We start from the raw sequence: 12,650 nt of genomic DNA on the forward strand, positions 1-12,650 counted from the left end.
TAACAAGTTAATCCCTGTCAACCTCTAGCGGCGGAGGTAATTACATTGACTAAAACTTCCGGGAGTCAAGGAGATAAGTGTCACTAATCCAGAACCTTTATATCTTCCCCGCATATTGTTTCATCCAAAAATTGCTCTTCCATGGGTTCAAAGAGCGAGTGAGATATAGCTCATGTCTTGTGTTCTCACAATAGGAAAAAAATCCACATCAATCGAGTCGTCTTCGCAGTTTTGAGGACAAATCCGTTTCCTCAATTTTTCTTTCGGAACCATTTTCTGATATATTTGCAGGCAGAGAGGCAAATTGTATGCCTGAAAGTTCAAAAGGGATCACCATTAAAAGCATGTAATAAGTTAATTTGTGGATCCGGAGGAGGTTTTCGAGCCAAATACTCTGATGGGATTTGTCAGTCCAACATTGTTAAAAAACATGTCAACGTCACAACAGTTGTCCTTTCCACAGTCGAGGGCGGGACCAACGCCCTGTCATAGACCTTGCGGGCATAGACCCAGCCATGGTGTCTGCGGATCTGCCCAAGAACCCTAAACATTAAGCCCCTTTCGCCGACCCAAAGATCAAGCAAGCCCCAAATTATCCCACTACATGTCCACTAATGATATGAGAAATTGATGGAAGTGAAAATAATGTTCATATCGTGGAATTCACTTCTGTGCGTGCATATATAGACACCGGTTTTATGGTGTGATCACGCCGATTGTGTTTCTAGCATATGTTATTGGTGAGGCACGCAATGCGACCACACTGATTTCGTGGGCGGTTGAAAGTTTGGTGAGGCCCGCAAGTACTGCTGTTGTGTTCCTATTTTCATGGTCTGCCATATCGATCGAAGGATATATATATATATATATATATATATATATATAAATGATGAAAGTACCGAGAAATCATGGGTGGCATTCTACTGAAATATATATTCTACTCGTATGGAACCCGACCCCAACACTGTTCAAGCTTCATCAAGAAATTGTTGCCGATGGTAACTCATGCGTTGATTTGCTCTGCACCCTTGCAAATTGCAATCATCTCGATTTCCTAGTCGTATGGTTTTGAGGACCGACAGGTCTCTCGATCCAAGTTTGGTGAATTTAATTCTCTTTGACACTACATACATATCTGTTATATACAGATGCACGATTTCATATCATCGAACCTAATCTTCTATTTATTCTTCTACTGGACTGGACTGTTTATAACTTCATCTAGTCGAGTTAACCCATCTAAATGCTATTCTACGTACTTAACCCGGTATCAAGGAAACCAACAGAAGTCGTATGACAGACAGTTCATTTCTATATGAAGCTGCAGGAGTGCAGAGAAGTGCTAGCTAGAGATCGTACAAGAGACTGAGACTCGTACGAAGTGGAAATTCTTCAGCATCTACAGCAAAAGTTGTAAATATGTGCAGAGCTTCGCTAGGTTGAAGGAGAAGAAACAGCCCGATTGGGTGAAAATTTTCCGATGGCCTCCGGTTGAACTCTCCAATGAGAGTAGAGTCGGCTGAGGTATGATCAGAGGGGACAACAATCGACTCCGGATGAGTCGGCTGACTTGCTAGTTTTTAAAGTACTCAGAGAGAAGAAGCAACGCCGGAAAGTTGGGATGCACCCGCTGTGAAGTTGGATTTTTCTCCTCTAGAGGACCGTATCATATATTCGAAGGAAGTCCATTAAGCTAAACTGAGGGTGCCTAACTCATGAAGGACTTATCAATTATACATTGCAAGAACCAAAAATCAGAAAAAAAGAAAAGTTAAAGGACGGACAAAGAGCATAGTCCATTAGATGCAAAAAAGACTCATCAACTATTGCAACAAAAGCAAAACAGGACACCATTTGTGATGGTAGATGATTAGGAGTCGTCCGTCCGTCCTGGTATCGAATCTTATTAAATGCTGAAACTTGATCTTTAACGGCACTAATGAGAATCCAAAACCCACAATATTCACAAGTTCACTCGAGAATATATGTCTCGATGGCGATGTTCTCCTAACCAGCTCCAAAACCGAAATAATCTTTGGTGTAAAAAGCATGGAAAATGAAACAAAGAGGTATAGCATGGGTCATCTCCATGTATATCAAAGCTAAATGGTCCATGAGGTCCAATGAAGCACTGCAGATTTGTGAAACATCCATCGAATGTCTAACACTGATCAGTGGCTAATTCAAACCACCCATATTTAAATTCCAAAAACAAATCAAATGTCTGCAGCCCCGAAGATCATTCTTCGGGTTAAATGCTATCAGACAAGCTCATAAATTCTCATTTGTCGGCAAGACAGAAGAAACTTTACCCTTCTGTTTGCCGATCTTAAGTAATGCATTGGCCATTGATACGACCTCTAGCGCCTCGGTGATGGATAGCTTCCTAATGAGGACAATTATGCCGACTAAAACTATCGGAATTCAGGGGTGCACTTGCCATCGAAGTAAACCCAATTTCATCCCACGAAAAGGACATTTTTTTATGAACACAGAAGGACATAAATTAGCAAAAAGTAAGAAGAAAATTGAATCCTTATTGAGAACTCGAGGCACAAATAGATCAAAAGAAAGTATCAGTCGGTCATTGGTACGCCTTGTCTCCATCACGTGTCCAGGTGAATGCACTCTTCCAAGCAATTAACATTGGGTCCACTCGACTGCAGGAAAGTGGTGTACATACCTCGACCAATCAGGAATCTCACATTTAAAAGTATTTTTCAAATCGCAATATCATAATTGTGTTCATGACATTATCACATCACATATCCGGTACAAGATTTTTTTTTTTTTAGAGCTTGGCCCGTCGTATTTTAAGAACATTGAATCTTCACCCTCATCATTATGATGGGAATTTTTTCATATCCTGCTTTGGTACCAAACTGAAATATATACTCACAAGTAACGAGTTATAGGGGATCTGGTTATGACACCCACGTATCACGCACCTTTAAGTTAAATATGAATTAACATGCGTAATTATTTGCACAAGGCCTCGACCTTCAGAGACACAGTAGTTTGTGTTGCCTCGGCGGCTTGCTCTTTGATCTTCGGTTTCTTGTCCTCTTCATTCGGCTTTCAGAGTAAGCTCACGACTCTTCCTCGTGAAGCTTTATGAGCATGAACTTTTCCTCACAATTGTAGTCATTTCTTCCTCAAATCAAATGACTTGAACAATTCATTCTAATATTTTCTTCGTGATTTGTCAAGGGTGGATCGAGCGGTATATTTAGAGTGATTTTGAGACGGATTTAGATGTTGATACCGTTGAAGAATGCACAAATTTACGGACCCCATATGAGCTATATATAAATATTTTGGAATGATGATCTTAATTGAAGGACATTCTTTTCTAGACTCAACTAGTCATATTATTGAATATCTTCGGTGGAGTAGTTAAAAAGAGTTTGTAATAAAATCATTATATGATTACGTAAATCCATATGTACATTAATGTAATAACATGAAAGGATAATCGACTATGATGAGCTGCATATATAAATGATAGAAAAGCCTACATAGAAGACTCACGTCACTTGAATGGATTTATTTTGATTACCTTCGACATTTTTTATGCGCATCGTTTTCCATGAACTAGTAAGAAATTATTTTTCTAATTGTGTCTGAAAGTTGCATAATTTTCGTCGAAAAAGGTCCATGATGTGGACCAAATTCAATCTCTGTATGTTATCATCTTATATGCGGATAACTCTCATCAGCCGAATCTCCATCAATTAATTGATTAAACTATTAAATAATCTCTGGTCCTTTCCTTTATCAAATAAACAATTATACTTCACGTACAAATATAGATTAAAAATTTTGATGTATGGCGTGTAATAATTTTTTTAATAATTAGAAGCTCAATAAATAAATAAATTATTTATTTATCAATAATTGCAATTTAACAGTTCAAAGGGTAATGTTACGAAAAGATAATCGCATAGAAAAAGTGATTGTACCATATAATATCCAAAATTTGATATTTCCAACAAATTGCTGAAATCTTTTGGACTTCAAATATTCTCAAAATTTTAAAGAAAATGCAGTTTGTTAAATACGCTATTTGTTAAATAAGAGGTTCTAAATTCGATGCTATATCTATTTTATGAGCCTTTGTATATATATATATATATATATTAGTCATGAAACTCCTTACGATACACGTGATAGTTCTACCAACTTGAAAAAGAAAATTATAATTAGAAATTAAAAAGAAAAGTGAAGATAGTTCTACCAAAGTGAAGATACTCCACTTATATTCAATTCAACATCATAATCATTACTTTTTTTTTATTTTTTAAATATTTTTAACAATTCAATTCAATTTTTAATATTAAATTCTTTCAACTATTCATTACTTTTTCACAATTCAACAACACAATCATTACTTAATCATTATTTTCTCTCAATTATTTATTATTTTTTCACACTTTTTCTCATAATTCAACAATAAAATCATTACAAATCAATTAAAATCAAAACTCAACTTAACTCAATTTTCAATCCAAACGCACTCTTACTTTTCCGAGAGCTCGTGTATAGGGATAGCAATATCTATCGAGAGATGAAATTCACATCACAAATCTTAAAAAAGAATGAAAAAAAGTAAAAAATTACAAAAAATATAAAATAATAAAAAATTTCGATAAAAAGAGATAAAAAACAAAGTATAAATTTAAATAACTTACTTGCATATAGAGGGATATAGTTTCAGGGACTCGTGTCTAGTCGTAAACGTTTCTAAAGTTCCATTTAAAAAATTAATTTGAATTCGATTGGAGATGGTCGTAATATTAAAAAAATTATAGTATTTTTTATTTTTTAAATGAAATATTATTTTAAAAGATTTTATTACTAATTTTGTAATTAAATATAATTTAAAATTTGAAAAATTCAAAAAATTAAAAAAAGTTTCATTTAAAAACAGAACGTTCTGAAAATATATGACCGGACCTAACTTGTATTTTGCTTATATATATATATATATATATATATATTCTCAAAATGTCGACTCTCTCTCTCCCTCTAGCAAATTCTTCATCTTCCTCATCCTTCCAAATTCTCTCTTCCTTCCTTTTTCCTCTTTCAACATCAGCACAGCAAGAGGGAGAGAGAGAACACAGGCCTACAACAGGGGCAGGGGCAGGTTATCCTTTCTCCTTCTTCAGGTCTGTCAGCTTTGGTTCTCCTCCACTGGGAAGAAGGGGGAGAGGAACGACCACTTGCAAGTTGTTGTCTTTCAACTTTTCACGGGGCATCTGCTCATCTGGGCATCCTCCTAAGCATCTCTTTTGGCCACCCCAGGTTGCTTCTCAGCTGTACATTCTACTTGCCGGCTTTCGCTTTCTCTGAATGAAGGGAATAGGATTCGGTTGCGTTGCCTTATTCAGTGCCGTGCACTTCCGGGTTCTTTAAATTCCTTATTGGCAGAGGAGCGTGTGATGGTAGGAATGGGGGGAAGACAGAGACAGTCATGGGGGGTCTTTTTCAGCTTGCCACAAAATGAAACCTCATTCAGTGTCTTTTCGGTCAAATGAGGTGTCGCGCTCACGGGTTAGCTGAGTTGAGTCGAATAGAGCTTGCCCAGCACTAGTTATTATTCCTGCATTTAGCTGGGTTTTTCTTGTTCTTGGGGTGGGGAAAAAGAAAAGAAAAGAAGCCAATCTCTTTGCTGTAATTCTGAGGGGGATTTGTCAAAGTCCATCAAAATCAGTTCTTGGGATTGCTTGCTCCCATGCCTGAAGAATGCTGGTAGCGCGATCTTTCGGCAGAAAATGGGAAGGATGTGGTTCCTTCTGATTGCAGTACTTTGCTTGGAAGTGTTCCCGACCGGGTATTGTAAGAACGTCTCATCGAGGCCTGCTGTTGTGAACATTGGGGCCATCTTCACGTTCAACTCTACCATCGGGAGAGTCGCGAAGATCGCCATTGAGGAGGCCCTGAACGATGTCAACTCCAACTCCAGCATTCTGCCGGGGACTAAACTCGCCGTCAAGATGCAGAATTCCAATTGCAACGGATTCCTGGGCATGGTTGAAGGTACTTTGCCCTGTTTCAGTTACACGGAGACATATACCATTTGTAAAGTTCTCCTTCTGCCTATGAAAAATGATCCGTGCTGATTTTTCTTATTCTTTGCAATGAATTGTGCTCATACACAGCCTTGCAATTCATGGAGACCGATATCGTGGCCATACTTGGCCCACAGTCCTCGGTGGTGGCCCACATTATATCCCTTGTTGCAAATGAGCTCCACATCCCGCTGCTCTCATTCGCCGCCACGGACCCCACTCTGGCCTCCCTCCAGTTCCCGTACTTTGTCCGGATGACCCAGAGCGATTTCTACCAGATGAGTGCAGTGGCTGAGATTGTTGGGCACTATGGGTGGAAAGAGGTGACTGTGATTTACATTGACGATGACTATGGAAGAAACGGGATATCAGCATTGAATGACAGGCTTGCAGAGAGGCGGTGTAAGATCTCTTACAAGGCTGGAATCCCGCCTGGGTCTGTCAAGAGGGGAAGGATCATGGATCTTCTCGTGAAGGTCGCATTGATGGAGGCGAGGGTCATCGTCCTCCATGCGAATCCAGATTCAGGTTTGATGGTCTTTTCCGTGGCCCAGTATCTTGGAATGATGGCCAACGGGTATGTATGGATAGCTACAGACTGGCTCTCGTCAGTTTTAGATTCAGTGGTGTCTTTGCCTTCAGAGACAACAGATTCCTTGCAGGGAGTTCTTGCGTTGCGACAGCACACACCTGATTCGGATCAGAATAGAGCCTTTTCTTCCCGGTGGAAAAGGCTAACAGGCGGCTCTTTGGGTCTCAATGCTTATGGGCTTTATGCCTACGACTCTGTTTGGCTCGTTGCTCAGGCTCTCGATGCATTCTTTGATGACGGTGGATCCATCTCCTTCTCCAGTGACACCAGGATAAAGTCAAATGGTAGCCTCCATTTAGAAAAAATGACCATATTCGATGATGGGCCACTGCTGTTAAAGACAATACTCGGGACAAATTTCACTGGCTTAACAGGTCTGGTCGAGTTTGACTATGATAGGTCTCTAATTCAACCATCATATGACATTATAAATGTGATTGGAACTGGTTTTCGGCGTATCGGTTACTGGTCCAACTATTCAGGGTTATCAACTGACGCCCCAGAGACACTCTATCCTAAGGCGCCGAACCGGTCCAGAGCAAGCCAGAAATTACAGAGCGTTGTATGGCCAGGTGATGCGCTCACAACACCTCGAGGGTGGGTTTTCCCTAATAATGGGAAGCAATTGAGAATTGGTGTGCCCAACCGCGTTAGTTTTCGTGAGTTCGTGTCGAAAGTTCATGGGACCGAGAATTCATTCAAGGGATTATGCATTGATGTGTTCACCGCTGCTATTAACTTGCTGCCTTATGCTGTTCCATATGAATTCATCTCCTTTGGAGATGGACATCAAAACCCGAGCTACACGGAGCTTGTGAATCTAATCACGACGGGCGTAAGTCTGCTAAAGTGCCAGTTATTTGACATAGAGTTCAGCAACTGGGTTTTCTTTTGGGATTCCATGTTAAGAACTATTGTCGATACGTCAAAACTCCTTTGCTTGAATATGGGAAAGAAAGCGGTTTCAGTTTTCTGTTACCAATAAATTAAGGGCAAAGGACTTTGATTGTGTTGTTTGATCTAATTTATTCTCTATTTTCCAAAACATTTTCCTTTTTTTTTTTCTCTCTCTCTCTTCCATAACTGCAACACTTTCTGTTATCGAAAGGTACATTAATATTGTATCCAATATTTAACAACTCATTTCTTATCTCTGCTTTGCTTATAGTTATTTGATGCTGTTGTTGGGGACATCGCCATTGTTACCAACAGGACAAAGATTGTCGATTTTACGCAACCATATCAAACTTCGGGTCTTCTTGTTGTGGCCCCATTCAAGAGGCTCAACACGGGCGCATGGGCATTCCTTCGTCCATTTAGTATAGAAATGTGGGCTGTCACTGCTGCCTTCTTTATTGTCATCGGGATAGTTGTGTGGATTCTTGAGCACAGGATAAATGATGAATTCAGGGGGCCTCCGATGAAGCAAATCACAACCATTTTATGGTAACTCTCTCGTTCAGAAAGTTGTGTGCAGGATATCATCTGATAGCCTTATAGCTGCATCATGATGAACTGAAGAATTAGTCAATTAGTTAGAGGGTGTGTAGGATTATTGAACTCTCTTAGAAGTACAACAGGAAGCCCATTACAAGTGCAGGCTTGTATTGCTTCTTCAGAGTTTCGCTGAAGTAACGAAAAGGTTTTTGCTTTGTTTGGATCAGTTAGGTTCAATAGAATGCACTTCTTGTGTCTATTCATTGGTCTTGTGTTACAAATAACCTGAGGTTGCAAAAGTTCTTCTGGTGTTTTTTCTGGTTCTGCTGTTTCTAAGGATAAAGACAGAGAAAATCGATATAGAAAAAATACATGTACTATTAAACCGTAGAGCAGTACCTGCCCATTCTTTTTACTTGCTTCAAAAAGGGAAGAACCGGTTATCTTCTCCATTGTGTTTTAACTTCCAATATTACATGGGATCTTTTATTGATTATTCATGCACATCAAAAGTCAGCGTCTTACTTGATTTCCAACGTCCACTGCTGACCATTCAGCTCACTCTGCAGGTTCAGCTTCTCGACATTATTCTTCGCCCACAGTATGTCTTGTATCATCCTTCCTCTGATTCACACTGCATGATTATGCATCATAACCTAAGTCACCCTTCTGTTTATTGCTCTTGCAGGGGAGAATACAGTTAGCACTTTGGGTCGAGCAGTCCTGATAATATGGCTCTTCGTGGTCCTCATAGTGAATTCGAGCTACACAGCGAGTTTGACCTCTATTTTCACAGTTCAGCGGCTATCCTCCCCAATCAAAGGGATCGACACCCTTAGAACGACCGATGACCCAATCGGGTTCCAGGTGGGATCATTTGCTGAGCAGTACTTGGTCGAGGAACTTGGAATTTCAAAGTCAAGGCTCGTGCCCCTGGGGTCCCCTGAAGAGTATGCTAAGGCGCTGCAGCGAGGCCCCAAAAAGGAGGGTGGGGTGGCCGCTATTGTCGATGAGCGTCCATATGTGGAACTATTTCTCTCGAACCAGTGCGCCTTTAGGGTCATAGGCCAAGAGTTCACCAAGAGCGGTTGGGGCTTTGTAAGTAGTTTCTTACTTTTATTTTGGATTCCATTATAAACCTGAATAGTTCAGCACAGGGCATGGAGCGGACCGAACTATGAGTTCACATTTCTTGAAGTTAAATGTGCTAACCAGAATTGCAAGAATAATGTAGGAAATCAATCGATTTTATAAGTTTGATATATTTGAGGATTGGTGGACCGCTTCAAACACAAAAGTGGGTTTGATGCACGCATCTGTAGAATCAGTTTATCTGAGAATCAATCAGATTGGAAGAAGGATGTATTTGGCCCATCCTCATTGCATTATCAATTCGGAGTAGCAACCATTTAAAATTTTCTAATATAATCGACTATTTGGCTCCTCATTCATATATAATTTTTCCATGTAGGCGTTTCCTCAGGACTCTCAGTTAGCCGTGGACCTGTCGACTGCGATTTTGACTCTTTCAGAGAACGGTGATCTCCAACGGATCCACGACAAGTGGTTGAAGCTGGGTACCTGCAGCTCAGAGACCACCGAGATTGAGTCTGAGCAGCTCCATCTGAAGAGCTTCTGGGGCCTCTTTCTCATCTGTGGCATTGCCTGCTTGCTGGCTCTGTTAATATGTTTTATCCAGATAATGCGTCAGCTGCGCCATGAGGACCCCGCCGAAACCCCTGCGAGCGGGTCAAGTCGCTCCCAGCGCCTCCACCGGGTTCTATCACTGATGGATGAGAAAGAAGATCCCTCGAAGAAGAGCAAGAGGAGGAAAGTTGAGTTTGTTTTGGATGATGATGATGAGGTGGGACGGATGGAGAAGCGAGAGCAGCATTAGTCGGAGCAATTATTCATCTTATTCTTTCGCAGCTACTGTCTATATCCACACAAATGTATACCAGTTTTCCCAGGATACTTCTCGTAAGAGATTTTCTTCTGCAGATATATATGTCACAGAAGTAAACTTCCGGAACGATGCCGTTGATGCCCGAAGTTGTAAAACTTAGCATTTCCCGCCAGTTTTTCCTTTTCAGTTCAGGTCTGAAGATCAAGTTGTGGGAGGCAACTCGAAGAGGTCATTCCACAAACTATTCTCAGTACCAATCACTATAAGGGTGCTCGACATCGAGGCAGGCTGAGTTCCTCCAAACTCCTCTAGCTGGAGGAAACAGTAAGCATAGGAAAGGTGAGGTCGTGTGAAATGATTCTCATGAACGTGCCAGGCCTGGTATAGATGATCAATTTGGACCGGACAACATCAAGATTCAATTTGGACCAGCTAAGGCGAGGAAACCCTGGCTCAAATGTTTCTATTTTACTGGGTTAAATTAATTCTTATTTGTAATTCCCTCGAGGATTAAATATTCTCAAAATTATATATCTATTTCCATATATGTCCCCACCCAGCAAAGGGCAATGACTTTCTTAGAAAACACAATGCCTATGATCATGGGAGAGACAGACAGCTTATCCCAAAAAAAAAAAATAATAAAGTCTCTTTTGTCCTTTTTCTTCTCCCCATGGAAGAAAAGGACCCCTTTTTTCTGAATTCAGGGGTGCACTTGGCGTCGAAGTAAAACCCAATTTCGTCTCACGAAAAGGATATTTTTTTACGAACACAAAAGAACATAAATTAGCAAAAAGTAAGAAGAAAATTGAATTCTTATTAAGAACACGTGGCACAAATATATCAAAAGAAAGTATCTATTGGTCATTCGTACGCATTGTCTCCATCACGTGTCCAGGTGCGTACACTCTTCCCAGCAAATAACATTGGGGCCACTCGACTGCGGGAAAGTTGTGTACATACCTCGACCAATCAGGAATCTCACATTTAAAAGTATTTTTCAAATCGCAATATCATAATAGTGTTTATGACATTATCACATATCCGTTACAAGAGTTTATTTTTTATTTTTTTCCCTTAGAGCTTGGCCCGTCTTGTTTTAAGAACATTGAATCTTCACCCTCATAATTATGACGGGAATTTTTTCATATACTGCTTTGGAACCAAACTGAAATCTTTACTCACAAGTAACATGTTATAGGGGATCTGGTCATGACACCCACGTATCACGCACCTTTAAGTTAAATATGAATTAACATGCGTAAGTATTAGCACGAGGCCTCGACCTTGAGAGACACAGTAGTTTGTGTTGCCTCGGCGGCTTGCTCTTTGATCTTTGGTTTCTTGTCCTCTTCATTCGGCTTTAGGAGTAAGTTCACGACTCTTCCTTGTGAAGATTTCCCAGCATGAACTTTTCCTCACAATTGTAGTCATTTCTTCCTCAAATCAAATGACTTGAACAATTCATTCTAATTATTCTTCGTGATTTGTCAAGGGAGGATCGAGTGGTATATTTAGAGTGATTTTGAGATGGATTTAGACGTTGATACCGTTGAAGAATGCACAAATTGATGGACCCCATATAAGCCATATAAAAATCTTTTGGAATGGACATTCTTCTCGAGACTCGACTAGTCATATTATTGAATATCTAAGGTGGAGTAGTTAGAAAGAGTTCATAATAAAATCATTATATAATTACGTAAATCCATATATACATTAATGTAATAACATGAAGGGATAATCGACTATGATGAGCTACATAAATAAATGATAGAAAAGCCTACATAGAAGACTCACGTCACTTGAATGGATTTATTTTGATTACCTTCGACATTTTTTATGCGCATCGTTTTCCATGAACTAGTAAGAAATTATTTTTATAATTGTGTCTGAAAGTTGCATATTTTTCGTCAAAAAAAGTACATGATGTGGACCAAATTCAATCTATGTATGTTATCATCTTATATGTGGATCAGACAACCTAACTCTGATCAACCCAGTCTGATTAGCCCATTAATTAATTGATTAAACTATTAAATAATCTCTGGTCCTTTCCTTTATCAAATAAACAAACAAATTAAACAATTATACTTCACGTACAAATACAGATTAAAAAATTTGATGTGTGGCGTGTAATCATATTTTTTAATAATTAGGTGCTCAATAAATACATTAGCTATTTTTTTATCAATAATTCCAATTTAACAATTCAAAAGGTGATGTTACGAAAAGATAATCGCATAGAAAAAGTGGTTGTACGACATAATATCCAAAGTTTGATATTTCCAACAAATTGCTGAAATCTCTTGGACTTAAAATATTCTCAATTTTTTTAAAAAAATACAATTTATTAGTACTCTTTTTGTTAAATAAGAGGTTACAGATTCGATACTATATCTATTTTATGGGCCTTAAAATATATATATACTAGTCATGAAACCCTTTGCGATACACGGAATAGTTCTATCAATTTTTTTAAAAAAATTATAATTATAAATTAAAAAGAAAAATTGGTTGGATAATTAAAAGTGAAATAAAAATAATAAAATAAACAAACAACATTCGCGTTTAGTGATTGAATATCTTACTTTCTAAAAGCTTGTGTATAGGGGTAGTAATATCTTTCGAGAAATGAAAC

General features: G+C 39.0%; 1 protein-coding gene across 1 annotated transcript; it reads left to right on the top strand.

Annotated features, from left to right (window-relative positions):
- The first annotated feature begins 5,021 nt into the window (after window positions 1–5,021).
- Window positions 5,022–10,556, top strand: LOC116208763 (glutamate receptor 3.3-like). Its single transcript, XM_031542317.1, has 6 exons — window positions 5,022–6,042; window positions 6,165–7,501; window positions 7,835–8,112; window positions 8,673–8,704; window positions 8,792–9,201; window positions 9,575–10,556. The coding sequence occupies exons 1-6, from the start codon at window positions 5,778–5,780 to the stop codon at window positions 9,998–10,000; spliced, it is 2,748 nt and encodes a 915-aa protein (XP_031398177.1). The 5' UTR covers window positions 5,022–5,777; the 3' UTR covers window positions 10,001–10,556.
- The last annotated feature ends 2,094 nt before the right edge of the window (window positions 10,557–12,650 follow it).

Source organism: Punica granatum, chromosome 1, assembly GCF_007655135.1.
Source record: "Punica granatum isolate Tunisia-2019 chromosome 1, ASM765513v2, whole genome shotgun sequence".
NCBI classification, from domain to species: domain Eukaryota; kingdom Viridiplantae; phylum Streptophyta; class Magnoliopsida; order Myrtales; family Lythraceae; genus Punica; species Punica granatum.

Coding starts and splice junctions, on each gene's coding strand:
- LOC116208763 (XM_031542317.1), top strand. CDS start 5,778: ATGGGAAGGATGTGGTTCCTTCTGATTGCAGTACTTTGCTTGGAAGTG. Junction 6,043..6,164: donor ATTCCTGGGCATGGTTGAAG/GTACTTTGCCCT, acceptor GCTCATACACAG/CCTTGCAATTCATGGAGACC. Junction 8,113..8,672: donor CAAATCACAACCATTTTATG/GTAACTCTCTCG, acceptor CTCACTCTGCAG/GTTCAGCTTCTCGACATTAT.